At 45.9% G+C, this 24,911-nt stretch overlaps 1 protein-coding gene across 6 annotated transcripts in view; it reads right to left on the bottom strand.

The window, feature by feature from the left end:
• The window catches only part of camk2a (calcium/calmodulin-dependent protein kinase II alpha), a 111,726-nt gene extending 97,748 nt beyond the window's left edge, over positions 1–13,978 (bottom strand). For all 6 annotated transcript variants that reach the window (XM_046316751.1, XM_046316753.1, XM_046316752.1 and 3 more), the window contains exons 1-2: positions 13,781–13,978; positions 6,214–6,308 (exon numbers count right to left, since the gene is read on the bottom strand). In XM_046316751.1, coding sequence (XP_046172707.1) covers positions 6,214–6,308; positions 13,781–13,842 — 157 coding nt within the window. In that variant the 5' untranslated portion in view covers positions 13,843–13,978. The remainder of the gene's footprint in view (positions 1–6,213; positions 6,309–13,780) is intronic.
• Between the last annotated feature and the right edge of the window lie 10,933 nt (positions 13,979–24,911).

The raw sequence follows: 24,911 nt of genomic DNA, 5'->3' as shown, positions 1-24,911 counted from the left end.
CTTCCTCCCACACTCCAGACAGTAGGTCTTTAATCTCTCAACAGAACCAGAAAATCCGATTTTCAAAAAGTGAAAAGAGAGGAAACCTTTTGGCTGGTGTGTGGTCCCTCAAAATGACTTGGTATGTCAGCCTTTCATTAAACATTAAGGCGCCTCAGCTCCACTGAATATTATATTATTATTCAATAAGACTCACTGCTACTTCAAGACGTCTTGTTTGTCTCATTTCAATTTACCAGTAACGGCTCTTGCAGTTTGATGTCTCTGGAGAAGCATTTTACTCCAAACCTGTTGTCAAGCAAAGGATCTAATCACAAACCTTGGTTTACATCCCCTTATATAATGTTAAGATTATAATTCAATTAGCAGATCATCATAATAGCATTGTGTCACCAAGATGGCATAGCAGTCAGATGTCTTTTGTCCTCGTCTTGTCGTGTCCCATATATATATATATTTACAACTTTCTTCGCATACCTTTTTATATATATTTTTTATTTTCCAGAAACTCGTCTTCAAAACACTCTCCTGCAACCCGCCTCACCAATTTATTTAAAAAAGAATGTATTATTTACCTCAAATATGTAATCCTCCATAGAAGCTAACCAGAAGCTAGCCAGAAGCTAGCCTGAGGCTAACCAGAAGCTAATCAGAAGCAAGCCAGAAGCTAGTAAGCTTCTTTACTGGCTAATCGGTAGTATTCAGCTAACCACGGTTTGTGGTCATCAGCTATCCTTTAGCTCGAAAATCTATCGCCAGTTTTGTACGGCGCGGCTCGGACCGGAACATACCGGGCCTATTTTTCTCTCCGTGTCCCCTGATTTCAACCGCAAGCTCTGGACATTTATACCTGGATCTCGCAGCTAGCTAGCTGCTATCCGTGTGACTATCGGCTTATGTCGATTCCGGAGCAAACATCAATTACTCCGGAGCTAGCCAGCTGAAGAGTTCCATTATTCACTCCTGGGCTACAATCACCTATCCGGACCCATTTTTACTGCCAACACGGAGCCCCACCGGGCCTTCACAACTGGACTACCGACGCTATCTGCCCGAGGGAGTAATCCAGCTGGCTCCTCCGTCGCGACGTTACCTGAACGCCCATCTGCGGTCCGCTAATCGTTAGCTCTCTTATCGGCTACTATCCAAATTTTTGTTTGCGAATTGGATTGATCCCCTCTACCACACGGAACCCCACTAATCCTACCGACGGGAACGCACGAGGTGGCTAAAAACTGACCTCCATCCTATGCTAGCTTGCTACCGATGGCCCGGCTAGCTGTCTGAATCGCCGTGACCCCAACCAACCACACTAATCACTGGACCCTTTTGATCACTCGACTAACCATGCCTCTCCTTAATGTCAATATGCCTTGTTCTGGTTAGTGTTTATTGGCTTATTTCACTGTAGAGCCTCTAGTCCTGCTCACTGTACCTTATCCAACCTATTAGCTCCACCACCCACACATGTGATGACATCTCCTGGTTTCAATGATGTTTCTACAGACAATATCTCTCTCATCATCACTCAATACCTAGGTTTACCTCCACTGTATTCACATCCTACCATACCTTTGTCTGTACATTATACCTTGAAGCTATTTTATCGCCCCCAGAAACCTCCTTTTACTCTCTGTTCCAGACGTTCTAGAAGACCAATTCTCATTGCTTTTAGCCGTGCCCTTATCCTACTCCTCCTCTTTTCCTCTGGTGATGTAGAGGTGAATCCAGGCCCTGCAGTGCCTAGCTCCACTCCAATTCCCCAGGCGCTCTCTTTTGATGACTTCTGTAACCGTAATAGTCTTGGTTTCTACTCCAAAGATAGCCTGCAGAGTTCTGTCCTACTATCCAGGTCTGTACCCAAACAATTTGAACTTCTACTTTTAAAAATCCACCTCTCTAAAAACAAGTCTCTCACCATTGCCGCCTGCTATAGACCACCCTCTGCCCTCAGCTGTGCTCTGGACACCATATGTGAACTGATTGCCCCCCCATCTATCTTCAGAGCTCATGCTGCTAGGTGACCTAAACTGGGACATGCTTAACACCCCAGCCATCCTACAATCTAGACTTGATGCCCTCAATCTCACACAAATTATCAATGAACCTACCAGGTACCTCCCCAAAGCCGTAAACACGGGCACCCTCGTAGATATCATCCTAACCAACTTCTAAATACATCTCTGCTGTCTTCAAACAAGATCTCAGCGATCACTGCCTCATTGCATGCATCCGTAATGGGTCAGCTGTCAAACGACCTCCACTCATCACTGTCAAACGCTCCCTGAAACACTTCAGCGAGTAGGCCTTTCTAATCGACCTGGCCGGGGTATCCTGAAAGGATATTGATCTCATCCCGTCAGTAGAGGATGCCTGTTTTTTTTATTTTTTAAATGCCTTCCTAACCATCTTAAATAAGCATGCCCATTCAAGAAATTTAGAACCAGGAACAGATATATCCCTTGGTTGTCCCCAGACCTGACTGCCCCTAACCAACACAAAAACATCCTATGGCTTTCTGCATTAGCATTGAACAGCCCCCGTGATATGCAGCTTTTCAGGGAAGCTAGAAACCATTACACACAGGCAGTTAGAAAAGCCAAGGCTAGCTTTTTCAAGCAAAATATGCTTCCTGCAACACTAACTCAAAAAGGTTCTGGGACAATGTAAAGTCCATGGAGAATAAGAACACCTCCCCCCAGCTGCCCACTGCACTGAAGATAGGAAACACTGTCACCACTGATAAATCCACTAAAATTGAGAATTTCAATAAGCATTTTTCTACGGCTGGCCATGCTTTCCACCTGGCTACCCCTACCCCAGTCAACAGCACTGCACCCCCCACAGCAACTCGCCCAGGCCTTCCCCATTTCTCCTTCTCCCAAATAATATAATAATAATAATATATGCCATTTAGCAGACGCTTTTATCCAAAGCGACTTACAGTCATGTGTGCATACATTCTACGTATGGGTGGTCCCGGGGATCGAACCCACTACCCTGGCGTTAGAAGCGCCATGCTCTACCAACTGAGCTACAGAAGGACCAAATACAGTCAGCTGATGTTCTGAGAGAGCTGCAAATTCTGGACCCCTACAAATCAGCCAGGCTAGACAATCTGGAGCCTTTCTTTCTAAAATTACATTTACATTTACATTTAAGTCATTTAGCAGACGCTCTTATCCAGAGCGACTTACAAATTGGTGCATTCACCTTATGACATCCAGTGGAACAGTCACTTTACAATAGTGCATCTAAATCTTAAGGGGGGGTGAGAGGGATTACTTATCCTATCCTAGGTATTCCTTAAAGAGGTGGGGTTTCAGGTGTCTCCGGAAGGTGGTGATTGACTCCGCTGTCCTGGCGTCGTGAGGGAGTTTGTTCCACCATTGGGGGCCAGAGCAGCGAACAGTTTTGACTGGGCTGAGCGGGAGCTGTACTTCCTCAGTGGTAGGGAGGCGAGCAGGCCAGAGGTGGATGAACGCAGTGCCCTTGTTTGGGTGTAGGGCCTGATCAGAGCCTGGAGGTACTGAGGTGCCGTTCCCTCACAGCTCCGTAGGCAAGCACCATGGTCTTGTAGCGGATGCGAGCTTCAACTGGAAGCCAGTGGAGAGAACGGAGGAGCGGGGTGACGTGAGAGAACTTGGGAAGGTTGAACACCAGACGGGCTGCGGCGTTCTGGATGAGTTGAAGGGGTTTAATGGCACAGGCAGGGAGCCCAGCCAACAGCGAGTTGCAGTAATCCAGACGGGAGATGACAAGTGCCTGGATTAGGACCTGCGCCGCTTCCTGTGTGAGGCAGGGTCGTACTCTGCGGATGTTGTAGAGCATGAACCTACAGGAACGGGCCACCGCCTTGATGTTGGTTGAGAACGACAGGGTGTTGTCCAGGATCACGCCAAGGTTCTTAGCGCTCTGGGAGGAGGACACAATGGAGTTGTCAACCGTGATGGCGAGATCATGGAACGGGCAGTCCTTCCCCGGGAGGAAGAGCAGCTCCGTCTTGCCGAGGTTCAGCTTGAGGTGGTGATCCGTCATCCACACTGATATGTCTGCCAGACATGCAGAGATGCGATTCGCCACCTGCAGAGATGCGATTCGCCAAATTATCTGCCGAAATTGTTGCCACCCCTATTACTAGCCTGTTTAACCTCTCTTTCGTGTCGTCTGAGATTCCCAAAGATTGTAAAGCAGCTGCGGTCATCCCCCTCTTCAAAGGGGGGGGGACACTCTTGACCCACACTGCTACAGACCTATATCTATCCTACCCTGCCTTTCTAAGGTCTTCAAAAGCCAAGTCAACAAACAGATTACAGACCATTTCGAATCTCACCATACCCTCTCTGCTATGCAATCTGGTTTCAGAGCTGGTCATGGGTGCACCTCAGCCACGCTCAAGGTCCTAAACGATATCTTAAAAGTCATCGATAAGAAACATTACTGTGCAGCCGTATTCATTGATCTGACCAAGGCAGACTCGACAGCCTTGGTTTCTCAAATGATTCCCTTGCCTGGTTCACCAACTACTTCTCTGATAGAGTTCAGTGTGTCAAATCAGAGGGTCTGCTGTCCGGACCTCTGGCAGTCTCTATAGGGGTGCCACAGGGTTCAATTCTTGGAACGACTCTTCTGTGTATACATCAATGATGTCGCTCTTGCTGCTGGTGAGTCTCTGATCTACCTCTACGCAGACGACACCATTCTGTATACTTCTGGCCATTCTTTGGACACTGTGTTAACAACCCTCCAGGCAAGCTTCAATGCCGTACAACTCTCCTTCCGTGGCCTCCAATTGCTCTTAAATACAAGTCAAACTAAATGCATGCTCTTCAACCGATCGCTGCCTGCACCTGCCCGCCTGTCCAACATCACTACTCTGGACGGCTCTGACTTAGAATACGTGGACAACTACAAATACCTAGGTGTCTGGTTAGACTGTAAACTCTCCTTCCAGACCCACATCAAACATCTCCAATCCAAAGTTAAATCTAGAATTTACTTCCTATTTCGCAACAAGCATCCTTCACTCATGCTGCCAAACATACCCTTGTAAAACTGACCATCCTACCAGTCCTCGACTTCGGCGATGTCATTTACAAAATAGCCTCCAATACCCTACTCAACAAATTGGATGCAGTCTATCACAGTGCCATCCGTTTTGTCACCAAAGCTCCATATACTATCCACCATTGCGACCTGTACGCTCTCGTTGGCTCGCCCTCGCTTCATACTCGTCGCCATAACCCACTGGCTTCATGTCATCTACAAGACCCTGCTAGGTAAAGTCCCCCCTTATCTCAGCTCGCTGGTCACCATAGCATCACCCACATGTAGCACGCGCTCCAGAAGGTACATCTCTGGTCACCCCCAAAACCAATTCTTTCTTTGGCCGCCTCTCCTTCCAGTTCTCTGCTGCCAATGACTGGAACGAACTACAAAAATCTCTGAAACTGGAAACACTTATCTCCCCCACTAGCTTTAAGCACCAGCTGTCAGAGCAGCTCACAGATTTATTATTATTTCTATCTCTACTTTGCACATTCTTCCACTGCAAATCTACCATTCCAGTGTTTTACTTGCTATATTGTATTTACTTTGCCACCATGGCCTTTTTTTTGCCTTTACCTCCGTTATCTCACCTCATTTGCTCACATCGTATATATAGACTTGTTTCTACTGTATTATTGACTGTATGTTTGTTTTACTCCATGTGTAACTCTGTGTTGTTGTATGTGTCGAACTGCTTTGCTTTATCTTGGCCAGGTCGCAGTTGTAAATGAGAACTTGCCTACCTGGTTAAATAAAGGTGAAATAAATATTTTTTTAAACCAGTCTTTATGACTGAAAAATGAATGTGCCAATCAAACTGTGACCAACAACAGTCAGTTCAAACCCTCATTTCAAAACTGTGATCCAGCAGCATTTTCCAGGTCAGTCAGTACCATCAAAGGGTTCCTGGCAACACTGAGGAAGAAATATCACTGCTCTACTTAAAGAAACATTTGGAGGAGTACCGAGGGATTCACAAAAGACAATACAATAACACTCTTTATGAACAAAACCCCTACTGTCTGCACCAAATAATTAGAATCCACCCATTATGTCATAATTGACTTGAATGGGGAGGCTTGTTCTATAGATCCTACTTCTACTGTCTCCACCATATAGACTGTTAAAACATATTTAAAGTGGGGTGTTGGGAGAGTCACTTACCCCTGGCAGATAGCTTCTTGGTGTTGATGATCTTAGCAGCATACTCTTGGCCTGAGAGGACCTTCAGGCACCGCCGCACCACTGAAAACGCTCCCCTGGGAAGCGCAGGAGACAAAAATACATATTCAACTGCATAGTTATAGTAAATATTCATTTTGATTTCCAAAAATTGAATGTAATGTTTTCGTACTAAAATGGTTAATGCATCATTCATCTCATGACCAAAATGAAACTGCAAGCTAAGTGTTGACCAAGTGTTGACAGTCTATTTTTAAAAATAAATAGCTTAAATCCATTCCCTAACAATAGCACAGTGAGCATCTTTTAGGAAAAAGTGTAAAATACTGTGATTGATATCTGATCTGGTGTTTTGCAATTATGCATGAAACACTTCTGAGTAGTACAGTAAAACATATTTAAAGACCAGCTCCTGATTCTTGATAGATTGGTCACGAGTCTCTTGTGAACAGATGCACGTCACATAAATGTCAGTAGCGTGTGTCGACAGACTGTGGGAAGCCTTGACTAACGAGGAGTTTGTTCAGGTACGCAGATTTTTGTTTCGTCGCTGGACAGGTGCTCGCATCTTCAGAAGGTGGTTTTTGGCCCAAAGACTTGCCTGAAACTGGCTGAGAGATTACGTTCAGAGGGGTGAAGACTTCACTAGTCTGGTTAGTATAGATGGTGTTAGTCTAGATAGAAAATATTATTTTCTAACCCCCAGAGTTTCCCCCCAGAGTTTAATCAAGCATCTGATGCAATAATGCAATATTTTTGTTCTGGGTTTTCCGAGACTAGTTTACTCGGCTTTGTGATTGAGAACATTGCCATGCAGGCATACAGATCACTGACGATCTGAAATGGTCCACCCACACATACAGTGTGGTGAAGAAGGCGCAACAGCGCCTCTTCAACCTCAGGAGGCTGAAGACATTCGGCTTGGCCACTAAGACCCTCACAAACCTTTACAGATGCACAATTGAGAGCATCCTGTCGGGCTGTATCACCGCCTGGTATGTCAGCTGCACCGGGAGCAACCGCAAGGCTCTCCAGAGGGTGGTGCGGGTATACCCAACGCATCACCAGGGGCAAACTGCCTGCCGTCCAGGACACCAACAGCACCCGATGTCACATGAAGTGCAAAAAGATCATCAAGTACAACAACCACTCGAGCCACGGCCTGTTCGAGCCACGGCCTGTTCGAGCCACGGCCTGTTCGAGCCACGGCCTGTTCGAGCCACGGCCTGTTCGAGCCACGGCCTGTTCGAGCCACGGACTGTTCGAGCCACGGTCTGTTCGAGCCACGGTCTGTTCGAGCCACGGCCTGTTCGAGCCACGGCCTGTTCGAGCCACGGTCTGTTCGAGCCACGGTCTGTTCGAGCCACGGCCTGTTTGAGCCACGGCCTGTTCGAGCCACGGTCTGTTCACTGCTCACTTTAATAATGGAACACTAAATCAAATCTAACCGACAATGCAGTTAAAAATATATATATATGGATAAGAATAAGAAAGAAAAATAACAAGTAATTAAAGAGCAGCAGTAAAATAACAATAGCGAGAAAAAAGGGGGGTACCGGTACAGAGTCAATCTGCGGGGGCACCGTTTAGCTGAGGTAATATGTATATGTGAGTAGAGTTATTAAAGTGGCTAAGTATAGATGATAACAACATAGAATAGCAGCAGTGTAAAAGAGGGGGGGCAATACAAATAGTCTGGGTAGCCATTTGATTAGTGGTTCAGGAGTCTTATGGCTTGGGCGTAGAAGCTGTCTTAGAAGCCTCTTGGACCTAGACTTAGCGCTCCGGTACTGCTTGCCCTGCGGTAGCAGAGAGAACAATCTATGACTAGGGTGGCTGGAGTCTTTGACCATTTTTAGGGCCTTCCTCTGACACCGCATGGTATAGAGGTCCTGAATGGCAGGGAGCTTGGCCCCAGTGATGTACTGGGCCGTTCACATTAACCTCGGTAGTGCCTTACGGTCGGAGGTCGAGCAGTTGCCATACCAGGCAGGCTCTCGATGGTGAAGCTGTAGAACGTTTTGAGTATCTGGGGACCCATGCCAAATCTTTTCAGTCTCCTAAGAGAGGGCAAAGCGGGATTTCGTAGGAGGGCAAAGCAGGATTTCTTATAAGCTGCCGGGTTAGTGTCCCGCTCCTTGAAAGCGGCAGCTCTAGCCTTTAGTTAAGTGCGGATGTTGCCTGTAATCCATGGCTTCTGGTTGGGGTATGTAAGCACGGTTACTGTGGGGACGACGTCATCGATGCACTTATGATGAAGCAGATGACTGATGTGGTGTACTCCTCAATGTCATCGGAGGAATCCCAGAACATATTCCAGTCTGTGCTAGCAAAACAGTCCCGTAGTTTAGGAACATATTCCAGTCTGTGCTAGCAAAACAGTCCTGTAGCTTAGCATCTGCTTCATCTGACCACTTTTTTATTGATCTCGTCACTGTTGCTTCCTGCTTAAATGTTTGCCTGTAAGCAGGAATCAGGAGGATAGAATTATGGGCAGATTTGCCAAATGGAGGGCGAAAGAGAGCTTTGTTTGCGTATCTGTGTGTGGAGTAAAGGTGGTGCAGATATTTTTTCCCTCTGGTTGCACATTTAACATGCTGAAAGAAATTTGGTAAAAACGGATTTAAGTTTCCCTGCATAAAAGTCCCCTGCTTCTAGGAGCGCCACCTCTGGGTGAGCGTTTTCTTGTTTGCTTATGGCGGAATACAGCTCATTCAATGCTGTCTTAGTGCCAGCCTCTGACTGTGGTGGTATGTAAACAGCTACAAAAAATACAGATGAAAACTATTTAGTGTGTGTCTACAGCTTTAATAATTTTACATATGGCTTTACTCATGTCATATATACTGTATTCTATTCTACTGTATTTTAGTCAATGCCACTCGGACATTGCTCGTCCAAATATTGATATATTTCTTAATTCCATTTTCTTTGTTTTAGATTTGTGTGTATTGTTGTGAATTGTTAGCTACTGCTGCACTGTTGGAGCTTGGAACACAAGCATTTTGCTACACCCACAATAACATCTGCTAAATATGTGTATGTGATCAATGCGATTTGATTTGATTTGATGCCTGAACACCATATTTCAAACTAAACACAGAGACATGAGGTCAGAGGTCAGCCCAAGCTTCTGTTCCAAACCAAGCCTGCCGCCTCTTTCATTCAACAGTTGAGTTATTGCGCTAGGAATTACTTGTGAGTAATTGAAATGACACATGAACTTGATTGTGTGCTGCATAATGGGTTCAGATTGGGCTTCTCCCTGGTCACTGTATCATCGTGCATCATGTATCTCCTCAGTGCTACTGTCAGTACTCATCAGTGAAAAAAGACAAAGGCCGTGGTTGAAAAGATTCTTATAATCTGCCAGTGCCTTAATAATTATTGTCACTGTCTTAACAGATCTCTGTTCTGATCCTAAATGTCAGCTCTGGGCATTCATCAGACATGTTGTGAGCTCAGTACAACCGTCAACTGTGGGAGAAAAGCATTCAAAAAAATATGACATTATGAAATGTGTCCATGTCAAACTATTGGATTGCCATCCCCAACATTAAATTATGTAAGCGGTTTTGGCTGCATGGTGTGTGTGTGTGTGTGTGTGTGTGTGTGTGTGTGTGTGTGTGTGTGTGTGTGTGTGTGTGTGTGTGTGTGTGTGTGTGTGTGTGTGTGTGTGTGTGTGTGTGTGTGTGTGTGTGTGTGTGTGTGTGTGTGTGTGTGTGTGTGTGTGTGTGTGTGTGTGTGTGTGTGTGTGTGTGTGTGTGTGTGTGTGTGTGTGTGAGAGAGAGAGAAAAGCTGTGAGGGTGGGGGACAGTGGGGTTCTGGATACCCTTACTCTAGATGTGTCACAACTCTCAGATGGTTGAGCATTATGTGTTTCTCAGCATACATACTGCATTCAGCCAGGTTCCTCTGCATACATACTGCATTCAGCCAGGTTCCTCAGCATACATACTGCATTCAGCCAGGTTCCTCAGCATACATACTGCATTCAGCCAGGTTCCTCAGCATACATACTGCATTCAGCCAGGTTCCTCAGCATACATACTGCATTCAGCCAGGTTCCTCTGCATACATACAGCATTCAGCCAGGTTCCTCAGCATACATACTGCATTCAGCCAGGTTCCTCTGCCTACATACTGCATTCAGCCAGGTTCCTCAGCATACATACTATACAGCCAGGTTCCTCAGCATACATACTGCATTCAGCCAGGTTCCTCAGCATACATACTACATTCAGCCAGGTTCCTCTGCCTAAATACTATACATCCAGGTTCCTCTGCATACATACTATACAGCCAGGTTCCTCTGCATACACTACATATGCATACAGCCAGGTTCCTCTGCATACATACTATACAGCCAGGTTCCTCAGCATACATACTATACAGCCAGGTTCCTCAGCATACATACTGCATTCAGCCAGGTTCCTCTGCATACATACTGCATTCAGCCAGGTTCCTCTGCATACATACTGCATTCAGCCAGGTTCCTCAGCATACATACTGCATTCAGCCAGGTTCCTCAGCATACATACTGCATTCAGCCAGGTTCCTCAGCATACATACTGCATTCAGCCAGGTTCCTCAGCATACATACTGCATTCAGCCAGGTTCCTCAGCATACATACTGCATTCAGCCAGGTTCCTCAGCATACATACTGCATTCAGCCAGGTTCCTCTGCATACGTACTGCATTCAGCCAGGTTCCTCTGCATACATACAGCATTCAGCCAGGTTCCTCTGCCTACATACTGCATTCAGCCAGGTTCCTCAGCATACATACTGCATTCAGCCAGGTTCCTCAGCATACATACTGCATTCAGCCAGGTTCCTCAGCATACATACTGCATTCAGCCAGGTTCCTCAGCATACATACTGCATTCAGCCAGGTTCCTCTGCCTAAATACTATACATCCAGGTTCCTCTGCATACATACTATACAGCCAGGTTCCTCTGCATACACTACATATGCATACAGCCAGGTTCCTCTGCATACATACTATACAGCCAGGTTCCTCAGCATACATACTATACAGCCAGGTTCCTCAGCATACATACTATACAGCCAGGTTCCTCTGCATACATACTATACAGCCAGGTTCCTCAGCATACATACTATACAGCCAGGTTCCTCTGCATACATACTATACAGCCAGGTTCCTCTGCATACATACTATACAGCCAGGTTCCTCTGCATACATACTATACAGCCAGGTTCCTCTGCATACACTACATATGCATACAGCCAGGTTCCTCTGCATACATACTATACAGCCAGGTTCCTCTGCATACACTACATATGCATACAGCCAGGTTCCTCAGCATACACTACATATGCATACAGCCAGGTTCCTCTGCATACATACTATACATCCAGGTTCCTCTGCATACACTACATATGCATACAGCCAGGTTCCTCTGCATACATACTATACAGCCAGGTTCCTCTGCCTACACTACATATGCATACAGCCAGGTTCCTCTGCCTGCAAACTATACAGCCAGGTTCCTCTGCATACACTACATATGCATACAGCCAGGTTCCTCTGCATACACTACATACTGCATACAGCCAGGTTCCTCTGCATACATACTATATAGCCAAGTTCCTCTGCATACATACTATACAGCCAGGTTCCTCTGCATACACTACATACTGCATACAGCCAGGTTCCTCTGCATACATACTATACAGCCAGGTTCCTCTGCATACATACTATACAGCCAGGTTCCTCTGCATACATACTATACAGCCTGGTTCCTCAGCATACATACTATACAGCCTGGTTCCTCAGCATACATACTATACAGCCTGGTTCCTCTGCATACATACTATACAGCCAGGTTCCTCTGCATACATACTATACAGCCAGGTTCCTCTGCACACACTACATATGCATACAGCCAGGTTCCTCAGCATACATACTATACAGCCAGGTTCCTCAGCATACATACTATACAGCCAGGTTCCTCTGCATACACTACATATGCATACAGCCAGGTTCCTCTGCATACACTACATATGCATACAGCCAGGTTCCTCTGCATACATACTATACAGCCAGGTTCCTCTGCATACATACTATACAGCCAGGTTCCTCTGCCTACACAACATACTGCATACAACCAGATACAGCATAATGCTATAAACAAGGGGTTCGATGAAGCACCATCAAGCATTTCAATCCAACATACTTTAAAATGTTAAACTCCTAGACCCCTGAGGACTTTTTTCAAATTGTGAACTAACAATAAACAGGTATTTTGGTCCTTTGTTGCTCAGTTTGTAGAGCGTTGTGCTTGTAATGCCAGTGTAGCAGGTTTGATTCCCAGGACCACCCATACTTAAAATGCATCCACGCGTGACATAAAATGCATCCACACATAAAAGCGTCTACTAAATTGCATATTATATATAAACAGAATGTATATATAGTAAGCTAATTCAATATGTCCTCTTTTCCATCTATGTAGATTGGTGGAGAACCATTCAGTATTATTTTACCTGGTGTGAAATCTTTGATAACTGTCAGACAATCAAAATAATTGAGCTGACAAGTTACCAGAAGATATTGGAAAAGAAGGACAGTGTGTGTTTTGTGTGGGCAGGCATGTGTGTGTTTTGTGTGAATGTATGTGCGTGTTTTGTGTATGTGTGTGTATGTGTGTTACCACCTAGAGGATTAAATGTGAACCACCGAGCACCGATATCCAATATTAAAGTCGAGTCTTCTCGCTTTATTCCACCAGGCTGAATCTCTGTCTCGACCTAGGGTCCAATATGACATTGAGAGACATCCTCCAGCTTCCTGTGTGAAGAGGTAGCCACTTACGGCAGTTCAGTTATGTCTTCTAAGTGATGATACTACTCTCTCAAAATGCACTCCATTTAGGAAAATGCTATGTGACTCAAGACTCCTGAAATAATTAACAGACGAGAAATGTCAGAAATAAGTTGGCATTCCCACCTGTTCATTCCCACCTGTTCATTCTCACCTGATCCCACCTGTTCATTCCCACCTGTTCATTCTCACCTGATCCCACCTGTTCATTCCCACCTGATCATTCTCACCTGATCCCACCTGTTCATTCCCACCTGTTCATTCTCACCTGATCCCACCTGTTCATTCCCACCTGTTCATTCTCACCTGATCCCACCTGTTCATTCTCACCTGTTCATTCTCACCTGTTCATTCTCACCTGTTCATTCTCACCTGATCCCACCTGTTCATTCCCACCTGTTCATTCTCACCTGATCCCACCTGTTCATTCTCTTTACTCTTCCCTTCTCTCATTGAAGTTATATTTCCTCAGCTAAAACACCTTTCCGGTCTCCTACCATAAAGGGATTTCTTTAGAAGAGTCATGTTATTCAGTTCTGCCACCAAATATTTAATCAATACTCCCTCACTTGCTGTGAACAAATGCCTCTGACTCAAACTGAACAAAGAGGTAATCTTTCATTGTCACACAGGCCTCAAATGCAATGCCAATACACCTTTGTATAAGTAAAAAAAAAAGAATAATGTCTTGTGGAACTTACTTGCCCAGTTCCTCAAACATCTGGAATTCCTCAGTGAAGCGGGTGCAGATGGTAGTGGTCATGATCTGAGGTGGAGGGTTTCAGCTGGACCTTTAGTCGAGTGCTTTTTGGAGCGGAAGCAATTGGAAGCGATAGATAGAGGATGGTTGGAAGCCTTGATGAGAGCCAAGCTTCTCTATCACTATCCTGATCTACGGAGTGGAAGTGAAGGGGGGCAATGCTGGCTGTCAGTTTTGCTCCAACATTTCGCCCGCCCGCTTCGCCTGGTTCCTCCAATCGCAGCTCTGCCTGCACTCCTGAATACACAGCCCCATTGCCATGGCAACTGCATCCCCCTCCTCTCCAAACGCACACTTCACAGGCAGACAGGCAAGCAGACAGACAGACAGACAGACAGACAGACAGACAGACAGACAGACAGACAGACAGACAGACAGACAGACAGACAGACAGACAGACAGACAGACAGACAGACAGACAGACAGACAGACAGACAGACAGACAGACAGACAGACAGACAGACAGACAGACAGACAGACAGACAGACAGACAGACAGACAGACAGACAGACAGACAGACAGGGGAGGAGGCAGCTTAAAACGGTGGCGTTCAAACAGTGCACACATATGGACAAGCACATACATGAACACAAACACGTAAACATATGTGCATACACACATACTTAGCAAAGTGAAAGATTAAATATACATCCACTTCAATCCACTAATATAACTAATCAAGCAACCAAGCAATCCCCAAATACATTAAGAAATCATTAATATCTCTAATTTCTTCGGTCTGAAAATATTTCTCTGATGTACTATTATGTTATTATTATGAAAATAACAAACCAACCAACTTTAGGCCCTCACAATGAAGGTTAAGTCAGAATCCACACTCACCCACCTACTCCTCATGTTATCATCACAGTCAGCTCTGCTTCATGGAGGAATCATCTACAACACTTTATAGCCCAACCTGTTCTCAGAGATTTTCGTATTATTCTGTACATAAATCCGAGACACTCCATTTAGTATGATATGCTACATTTCGTATGGTATGCATTAATTTGTGGATGTCCAACATGTTCCCGAATTTGAAAAATGTGCAATATACTACGAATTTTAAAAACGTATGATATGTTACGAATTCTAGCTAGGTGCTAATGTTAGTTATCTGGATAACGTTAGCTAGGCTAGGAGTTAAGGTTAAGTTTAGGAGTTAAGTTAAAGGGTTAGGGGAAGGGTTAGCTAAAAGAGTTAGGGTTAGGGGAATGGTTAGCTAACATGCTAAGTAATTGAAAAGTAACTAAAAAGTAGTAAGTATTTGAAAAGTTGCTAATTAATTGAAATCACAAACTTTGGGTTGCTAGATGTTCCCATTATACGCCTACCTATCCACCCCAACCAACCACCCTACTTCCATTTTTGACTTAACCTTCTGTCTTATGTAAGCATACCAAACGTATCATATCATACTAATTTGAGAGTCCCGTTTTTACATGTACCATGTTACGTGTAGTCTATGAGACCAGGCTGTATAGCCTGCAGGTTAATGCATTACACACCATGGTCAATGACCAGATACTAGTCTAGTGGAAACCATGTCACATATAGCCTAAAGGGAATATATCCTAATTATTCATGAAGAAGATATTTAAGATCTTTGTCACTTTTGATTTCTGCATAGCCCCTTTGTCGATCACAACACATTCAGCCACTAACCCACTCAGCCCATTGTGAACCTGTTACACCCCACTGGGAAAAACTAAAAGCTTGACTAAGTCATTCCTCCTTGTTGACGTATACAGTCTGTCTCTGACAGAGTTGGGAGATTCATTAAGATTTCATCACAGCCCTTCCCCCTCTTCCATACTTCCAATAGAAATACAGTATGCTGACGCTCCTGCTAAACAGGCAACGTTGGAAATATGTTCTACCCTCTTGTGGCTTTGAGTCAGTAACTCAATGCCACTCCAGCAGGCCACAATACCACGTATTGGCCACATGGCTTTGTTGCTGTCAAGCCTGGACAAGGCTGAGCTGTCACGGTCTGCTGGCTGCGAGTGCATCTCCTCAGAAAGCAGAGAGTGATAGATTTGGAGGGGGGGGGGGGGTAGGCCTTCTTTCCCTATACATTTAGCAAATGCTCCCATCTAGAGAGACTTCCATAAGTGCCTTCCTGTTTGGGAGCTGAAACAACTACAGTCCATAACATGAGCATCATTAGTAAAACATTATATTTCAATAATGAACAAGATGGTGGAATACAGTATCATGCTTTACAATCTCAACAACAGACTCTTAGGCATCAATCTCCTCCTTGACTGACACCTGCAAAAATGACTTGGTTAGGACAACAATGTTGTATAAACTGAGTAATAAATGAGAAAACTGTAGAGAATGGAAAGGGTTTGGATCAACATATATATCATCTAAAATGTCAAGCAGGTCTCCCTGGAATAACACACACACACACACACACACACACACACACACACACACACACACACACACACACACACACACACACACACACACACACACACACACACACACACACACACACACACACACACACACACACACACACACACACACACACACACACACACACACGATATGCAACTGTTCAGGGAAGTCAGGAACCAATACACACAGTCAGTCAGGAAAGCTAAGGCCAGCTTCTTCAGGCAGAAGTTTGCATCCTGTAGCTCCAACTCCAAAAAGTTCTGGGACACTGTGAAGTCCATGGAGAACAAGAGCACCTCCTCCCAGCTGCCCACTGCACTGAGGCCAGGTAACACGGTCACCACCGATAAATCCATGATTATCGAAAACTTCAACAAGCATTTCTCAACGGCTGGCCATGCCTTCCGCCTGGCTACTCCAACCTCGGCCAACAGCTCCACCCCCCCCCCCCCCCACAGCTACTCGCCCAAGCCTCTCCAGGTTCTCCTTTACCCAAATCCAGATAGCAGATGTTCTGAAAGAGCTGCAAAACCTGGACCCGTACAAATCAGCTGGGCATGACAATCTGGACCCTCTATTTCTGAAACTATCCGCCGCCATTGTCACAACCCCTATTACCAGCCTGTTCAACCTCTCTTTCATATCGTCTGAGATCCCCAAGGATTGGAAAACTGCCGCAGTCATCCCCCTCTTCAAAGGGGGAGACACCCTGGACCCAAACTGTTACAGACCTATATCCATCCTACCCTGCCTATCTAAGGTCTTTGAAAGCCAAGTCAACAAACAGGTCACTGACCATCTCGAATCCCACCGTACCTTCTCCGCTGTGCAGTCTGGTTTCCGAGCCGGTCACGGGTGCACCTCAGCCACGCTCAAGGTACTAAACAATATCATAACCGCCATCGATAAAAGACAGTACTGTGCAGCCGTCTTCATCGACCTTGCAAGGCTTTCGACTCTGTCAATCACCAGATTCTTATCGGCAGACTCAGTAGCCTCGGTTTTTCGGATGACTGCCTTGCCTGGTTCACCAATTACTTTGCAGACAGAGTTCAGTGTGTCAAATCGGAGGGCATGCTGTCCGGTCCTCTGGCAGTCCCTATGGGGTGCCACAGGGTTCAATCCTCAGGCCGACTCTTTTCTCTGTATATATCAATGATGTTGCTCTTGCTGCGGGCGATTCCCTGATCCACCTCTACGCAGACGACACCATTCTATATACTTCCGGCCCGTCCTTGGACACTGTGCTATCTAACCTCCAAATGAGCTTCAATGCATTACAACACTCCTTCCGTGGCCTCCAACTGCTCTTAAAGGCTAGTAAAACCAAATGCATGCTTTTCAACCGTTCGCTGCCTGCACCCGCACGCCTGACCAGCATCACCACCCTGGATGGTTCCGACCTTGAATATGTGGACATCTTTAAGCACCTAGGTGTCTGGCTAGACTGTAAACTCTCCTTCCAGACTCATATCAAACATCTCAAATCGAAAATCAAATCAAGAGTCGGCTTTCTATTCTGCAACAAAGCCTCCTTCACTCACGCCGCCAAACTTACCCTAGTAAAACTGACTATCCTACCGATCCTCGACTTCGGCGATGTCATCTACAAAATTGCTTCCAACACTCTACTCAGCAAACTGGATGCAGTTTATCAAAGTGCCATCCGTTTTGTCACTAAAGCACCTTATACCACCCACCACTGCGACTTGTATGCTCTAGTCGGCTGGCCCTCGCTACATATTCGTCGCCAGACCCACTGGCTCCAGGTCATCTACAAGTCCATGCAAGGTAAAGCTCCGCCTTATCTCAGTTCACTGGTCACGATGGCAACACCCACTCGTAGCACGCGCTCCAGCAGGTGTATCTCACTGATCATCCCTAAAGCCAACACCTCATTTGGCCGGCTTTCGTTCCAGTTCTCTGCTGCCTGTGACTGGAACGAATTGCAAAAATCGCTGAAGTTGGAGACTTTTATCTCCCTCACCAACTTCAAACATCTGCTATCTGAGCAGCTAACCGATCGCTGCAGCTGTACATAGTCTATCGGTAAATAGCCCACCCATTTTTACCTACCTCATCCCCATACTGTTTTTATTTATTTACTTTTCTGTTCTTTTGCACATCAATATCTCTACCTGTACATGACCATCTGATCACTCCAGTGTTAATCTGCTAAATTGTAATTATTCGCCTACCTCCTCATGCCTTTTGCACACAATGTATATAGACTCCCCCTTTTTTTCTACTGTGTTATTGGCTTGTTAATTGTTTACTCCGTGTGTAACTCTGTGTTGTCTGTTCACACTGCTATGCTTTATCTTGGCCAGGTCGCAGTTGCAAATGAGAACTTGTTCTCAACTAGCCTACCTGGTTAAATAAAGGTGAAATAAAAATCAATAAAAACACACACACACACACACATCCCTGGGGAAGCCTGAGCCAACAGGAGCCACATTCAATGGATGAAGTCAGACCCAGTCAATGGGACAGATCTCTGCAGCCAGGGACAGAGCTAACCCAGAGATGGATAGAGACCGGCTGGTCAGTGTTGATCCTCATCTGGAAATCCCCTGTTGGTTTCTATCACCTCAGTCAGAACAACCTGCTCATGTTTATGTTTCTTTATGATGTGATGTGAACACATCTATTCAGGCATCTCACAGAGCTGCTAAGTTGCCACATGTGATGAAAAGAGGGGCTTCCAAGGTGCATTACGTCACCAAACATTATAATTGCCCCCGTTGAAGACCCAAAGCACAAATGGAGTGGGATATGACACAGGATAATGACTGTCCCCAAGTGTTGACAGGTGGTATGACACCCACATCAATGTGTTGAATTTACATTGGATAACGGTTCAGCAAATACTGAGGCACTGAAGAATGAATGATTCTCACACATCTAATTGGATCACAGGTTTCCTAGGCCTAATTAATTTATCACAAATTGGAATGTAAATGGAAACACCTTAAGATCACAAGATTGATCTGGGAAACAGTATGTGTCATGTGTATAGCATGACATGATGGAAATGTATGAGCAAGGCAATATTCCCTCAAATTGTCTTCGTGAGTAATGAATTGAAGCCAATAAACCTCCATGAGCCAACATGAAGCATTGTCCTCAGATCAGGGCGGCAGATAGCCTAGCTATTAAGAGTGTTGGGCTGGCAAATAAAATCAGATAGGTTAAGATAGAAGAGATGACATAGGCTACAAAGAGTGTGGGCCCATTGGGGGTGACTAATATAACCATCCTGGAAGGAATAAACAAACCAAGGTCTTCCCCAGGCTCCATGATATATGACTATTCCCCAGGCTCCATGAATAGACTATTCCCCCAGGCTCCATGATATGACTATTCCCCAGTCTCCATGATATGACTATTCCCCAGGCTCCATGATATGACTATTCCCCAGGCTCCATGAATAGACTATTCCCCCAGGCTCCATGATATGACTATTCCCCAGTCTCCATGATATGACTATTCCCCAGGCTCCATGATATATTACTATTCCCCAGGCTCCATGAATAGACTATTCCCCCAGGCTCCATGATATGACTATTCCCCAGGCTCCATGATATGACTATTCCCCAGGCTCCATGATATATGACTATTCCCCAGGCTCCATGATATATGACTATTCCCCAGGCTCCATGATATGACTATTCCCCAGGATCCATGATATATGACTATTCCCCAGGCTCCATGATAAGACTATTCCCCCAGGCTCCATGATATGCTCCATGATATGACTATTCCCCAGGCTCCAGGCTCCATGATATGATATGACTATTCAGGCTCCAGGCTCCATGATATGACTATTCCCCAGGATCCATGATATATGACTATTCCCCAGGCTCCATGATATGACTATTCCCCAGGCTCCATGATATGACTATTCCCCAGGCTCCATGATATGACTATTCCCCAGGCTCCATGATATGACTATTCCCCAGGCTCCATGATATGACTATTCCCCAAGCTCCATGATATGACTATTCCCCAGGCTCCATGATGTAAGGATGCTGAAGAGTGTAAATCACTTGAATGTCAACAATGTTGACAGCCTCAGTTATGTATGTTTCTACCGTGCAGTGGGCCATAACCTTGTTCCCCAACTATTGCATGTTGTTAGCGCATGAGAGACCACTTCAATCCAGAAGCTAGGGGTCGGGCCTGCAGGATCAGAGAGAGAGAGAGAGAGAGAGAGAGAGAGAATGAAAGAGAGAGTTCAGGTATCAACAGGGGTTTATGTGACTGACATTGATGGTCCAAACCCAGACTTCAGTCTAGTGAGCAGAGAACATTCTTTGTTCAGGTATCAACAGGGGTTGATGTGACTGACATTGATGGTCCAACCCCAGACTTCAGTCTAGTGAGCAGAGAACATTCTTTGGCAGTAGTCATGGTAACGTGAGATGAGGCTGAGGCATGCCAGTACTATACGGAGTAATGGATGGGATTAGGAGACTTTGGGTTGAGTTTGTCTGCAGGGTCCGTGAGTGCAGCCAGGGATACAGGCAGCTGCACCATAGAATCAAGCTCAGGAAGAGAACTGGCAGGGAGTTCAGAGGTCAAGCTAGGGGGTGAAAAACCTGTTGTTGCCTGAAATGTCGCTAGCTCTGGACACAATATTTCACATCTGAAAGAAATCTGGGTAACACTTTATTTGGATAGTCCAAATAGTAGATGGTTTAGATGGTCACTATATGGTGAATAACTGTCAACATTTCAACTATCTACTAACCCTAGCCCTAACCTTAACACACATCCTAACCCTAAACTTAAAGGCCCAGTGTAGTCAAAATTCAAATGTGCCTGTGTTTTGTATCATATTGTACAACAGCTGATGAAACTGGTAAAAGTATGAACGTTTTGTATCAGTGTTATCTCCTGATAGCTGCTGGTTGAAAATACAATCTACACATGAACATCAAGGACGAGAGTTTCGGCTTGTCTGGGGACATCACCAGGCGGTGAATTGGTTAACAGACCAATAACAAAGAGAGTTCCAAACCCTTTCTGCCAATAACAGCTAGTATTCAGTTTCCCCCTGCCAACTCCCTCTACGGCGCTCAAGGTCATCAGAGTGCTCATTATTACGCACATCTGTCACCATCGTTACGCGCATCAGCGCCTCATCAGACTCACCTGGACTCCATCACCTGCCTGAATAGCTTCCCTATGTCACTTCTTTCCCCAGGTGTAATTGTTTCTGTTCCAGTGTTTATGTCTGTAAGCTACCTGTGTTTCTTGTTTTGTTCTATGTTCATTTATTCATTAAAAACACCCCCTGAACTTGCTTCCCGACTCCCAGAGTACAAGTTACAATCCGATATAAAAACAGCTGCATTGGCCTTTTAACCCTAACCCTAACCTTTAACCCTAGCCCTAACCTTTAACCCTTCCCCTAACCTTTAACCCTAACCTTTAACGCTTCCCCTAGCCCTAACCTTTAACCCTAGCCCTAACCTTTAACCCTAACCTTTAACGCTTCCCCTAGCCCTAACCTTTAACCCTAACCTTCAACGCTTCCCCTAGCCCTAACCTTTAACCCTAGCCCTAACCTTTAACCCTTCCCATAACCTTTAACCCTTCCCCTAGCCCTAACCTTTAACCCTAACCCCTATTCTAAACCCTACCCTAACCCTAACCTTAGCAAGCAGTTGTGTCATGTTTGTCATTTATTATCATGTCTTGTCCCTGTGCTTCCCATTCTATTCGTTTCCCTCTGCTGGTCTTATTAGGTTCTTTCCCTCTTTCTATCCCTCTCTCTCCCCCTCCCTCTCTCACTCTCTCGCTCTCTCTTCTCTCTATCGTTCCGTTCCTGCTCCCAGCTGTTCCTATTCCCCTAATCATCATTTAGTCTTCCCACACCTGTTCCCGATCCTTTTCCCTGATTAGAGTCCCTATTTCTCTCCTTGTTTCCCGTACCTGCCCTGTCGGATCCTCATGTATAATTCACCGTGCTGTGTCTATGTTTTGCCCTGTCGTGTCGTGTTTTCCTCAGATGCTGCGTGGTGAGCAGGTGTCTGAGTCTGCTAGGTTCAAGTGCCTTCCCGAGGCAACCTGCAGTTCTCGATCAAGTCTCCAGTCTGTTCTTGTCTTTACGTGTAGTATTATGCTTTTTGTTTTGTAAAGTTTATTCTGGATTAAATACTCTGTTTTCGCCAAGTCGCTTTTGGGTCCTCATTCACCAGCATGACAGAAGGATCCGACCGAGGAATGGACCCAGCGACTACAGACGCTCGTAACACTGCCGTCGAGATCCAAGGAGCCATGCTCGGCAGACACGAGCAGGAATTGTCTGCTGCTCGCCATGCCGTGGAGAACCTGGCCGCTCAGGTTTCCGACCTCTCTGGACAGTTCCAGAGTCTTCGTCTCGTGCCACCTGTTACTTCCTGGCCTGCCGAGCCTCCAGAACCTAGGGTTAATAACCCACCTTGCTACTCCGGGCAGCCCACTGAGTGCCGCTCCTTTCTCACCCAGTGTGAGATTGTGTTCTCTCTCCAACCCAACACATACTCTAGAGAGAGCTCGGGTTGCTTACGTCATTTCACTCCTTACTGGCCGGGCCCGAGAGTGGGGCACAGCTATCTGGGAGGCAAGGGCTGATTGTTCTAACAATTACCAGAACTTTAAAGAGGAGATGATTCGGGTTTTTGACCGTTCAGTTTTTGGTGGGGAGGCTTCTAGGGTCCTGGCTTCCCTATGCCAAGGTGATCGATCCATAACGGATTACTCTATAGAGTTTCGTACTCTTGCTGCCTCTAGTGACTGGAACGAGCCGGCGCTGCTCGCTCGTTTTCTGGAGGGACTCCACACAGTGGTCAAAGATGAGATTCTCTCTCGGGAGGTTCCTTCCTGTGTGGACTCTTTGATTGCTCTCGCCATCCGCATAGAACGACGGGTAGATCTTCGTCACCAGGCTCGTGGAAGAGAGCTCGCATCAACGGTGTTTCCCTGCTCCGCATCGCAACCATCTCCCTCCTCTGGCTCTGAGACTGAGCCCATGCAGCTGGGAGGGATTCGCATCTCGACTAAGGAGAGGGAACGGAGGATCACCAACCGCCTGTGCCTCTATTGCGGATTTGATGGACATTTTGTTAATTCATGTCCAGTAAGAGGCCAGAGCCCATCAGTAAGCGGAGGGCTACTGGTGAGCGCTACTACTCAGGTCTCTTCATCTAGATCTTGTACTACTATGTCGGTCCATCTACGCTGGACCGGTTCGGGTGCTACATGCAGTGCCTTGATTGACTCTGGGGCTGAGGGTTGTTTCATGGACGAAGCATGGGTTCGGAAACATAACATTCCTTTCAGACAGTTAGACAAGCCTACGCCCATGTTTGCCTTAGATGGTAGTCATCTTCCCAGTATCAAATTTGAGACACTACCTTTAACTCTCACAGTATCTGGTAACCACAGTGAGACTATTTCTTTTTTGATTTTTCATTCACCTTTCACACCTGTTGTTTTGGGTCATCCCTGGCTAGTATGTCATAATCCTTCTATTAATTGGTCTTGTAATTCTATCCTATCCTGGAACGTATCTTGTCATGTGAAGTGCTTAATGTCTGCCATCCCTCCCATTTCTTCTGTCCCCACTTCTCAGGAGGAACCTGGCGATTTGACAGGAGTGCCGGAGGAATATCATGATCTGCGCACGGTCTTCAGTCGGTCCCGAGCCAACTCCCTTCCTCCTCACCGGTCGTATGATTGTAGTATTGATCTCCTTCCGGGGACCACTCCTCCTCGGGGTAGACTATACTCTCTGTCGGCTCCCGAACGTAAGGCTCTCGAGGATTATTTATCTGTGTCTCTTGACGCCGGTACCATAGTGCCTTCTTCCTCTCCGGCCGGGGCGGGGTTCTTTTTGTTAAGAAGAAGGACGGTACTCTGCGCCCCTGCGTGGATTATCGAGGGCTGAATGACATAACGGTTAAGAATCGTTATCCGCTTCCCCTTATGTCATCAGCCTTCGAGATTCTGCAGGGAGCCAGGTGCTTTACTAAGTTGGACCTTCGTAACGCTTACCATCTCGTGCGCATCAGAGAGGGGACGAGTGGAAAACAGCGTTTAACACTCCGTTAGGGCATTTTGAGTACCGGGTTCTGCCGTTTGGTCTCGCCAATGCGCCAGCTGTTTTTCAGGCATTAGTTAATGATGTTCTGAGAGACATGCTGAACATCTTTGTTTTTGTCTATCTTGACGATATCCTGATTTTTTCACCGTCACTCGAGATTCATGTTCAGCACGTTCGACGTGTTCTACAGCGCCTTTTAGAGAATTGTCTCTACGTAAAGGCTGAGAAGTGTTCTTTTCATGTCTCCTCCGTTACTTTTCTCGGTTCCGTTATTTCCGCTGAAGGCATTCAGATGGATTCCGCTAAGGTCCAAGCTGTCAGTGATTGGCCCGTTCCAAGGTCACGTGTCGAGTTGCAGCGCTTTTTAGGTTTCGCTAATTTCTATCGGCGTTTCATTCGTAATTTCGGTCAAGTTGCTGCCCCTCTCACAGCTCTTACTTCTGTCAAGACGTGTTTTAAGTGGTCCGGTTCCGCCCAGGGAGCTTTTGATCTTCTAAAAGAACGTTTTACGTCCGCTCCTATCCTCGTTACTCCTGACGTCACTAGACAATTCATTGTCGAGGTTGAC

The sequence above is a fragment of the Oncorhynchus gorbuscha genome, linkage group LG20 (genome assembly GCF_021184085.1).
Source record: "Oncorhynchus gorbuscha isolate QuinsamMale2020 ecotype Even-year linkage group LG20, OgorEven_v1.0, whole genome shotgun sequence".
NCBI classification, from domain to species: domain Eukaryota; kingdom Metazoa; phylum Chordata; class Actinopteri; order Salmoniformes; family Salmonidae; genus Oncorhynchus; species Oncorhynchus gorbuscha.
The sequence above is the reverse complement of the archived record's forward strand: the minus strand, read 5'-3'. Positions and strand labels throughout refer to the sequence as shown.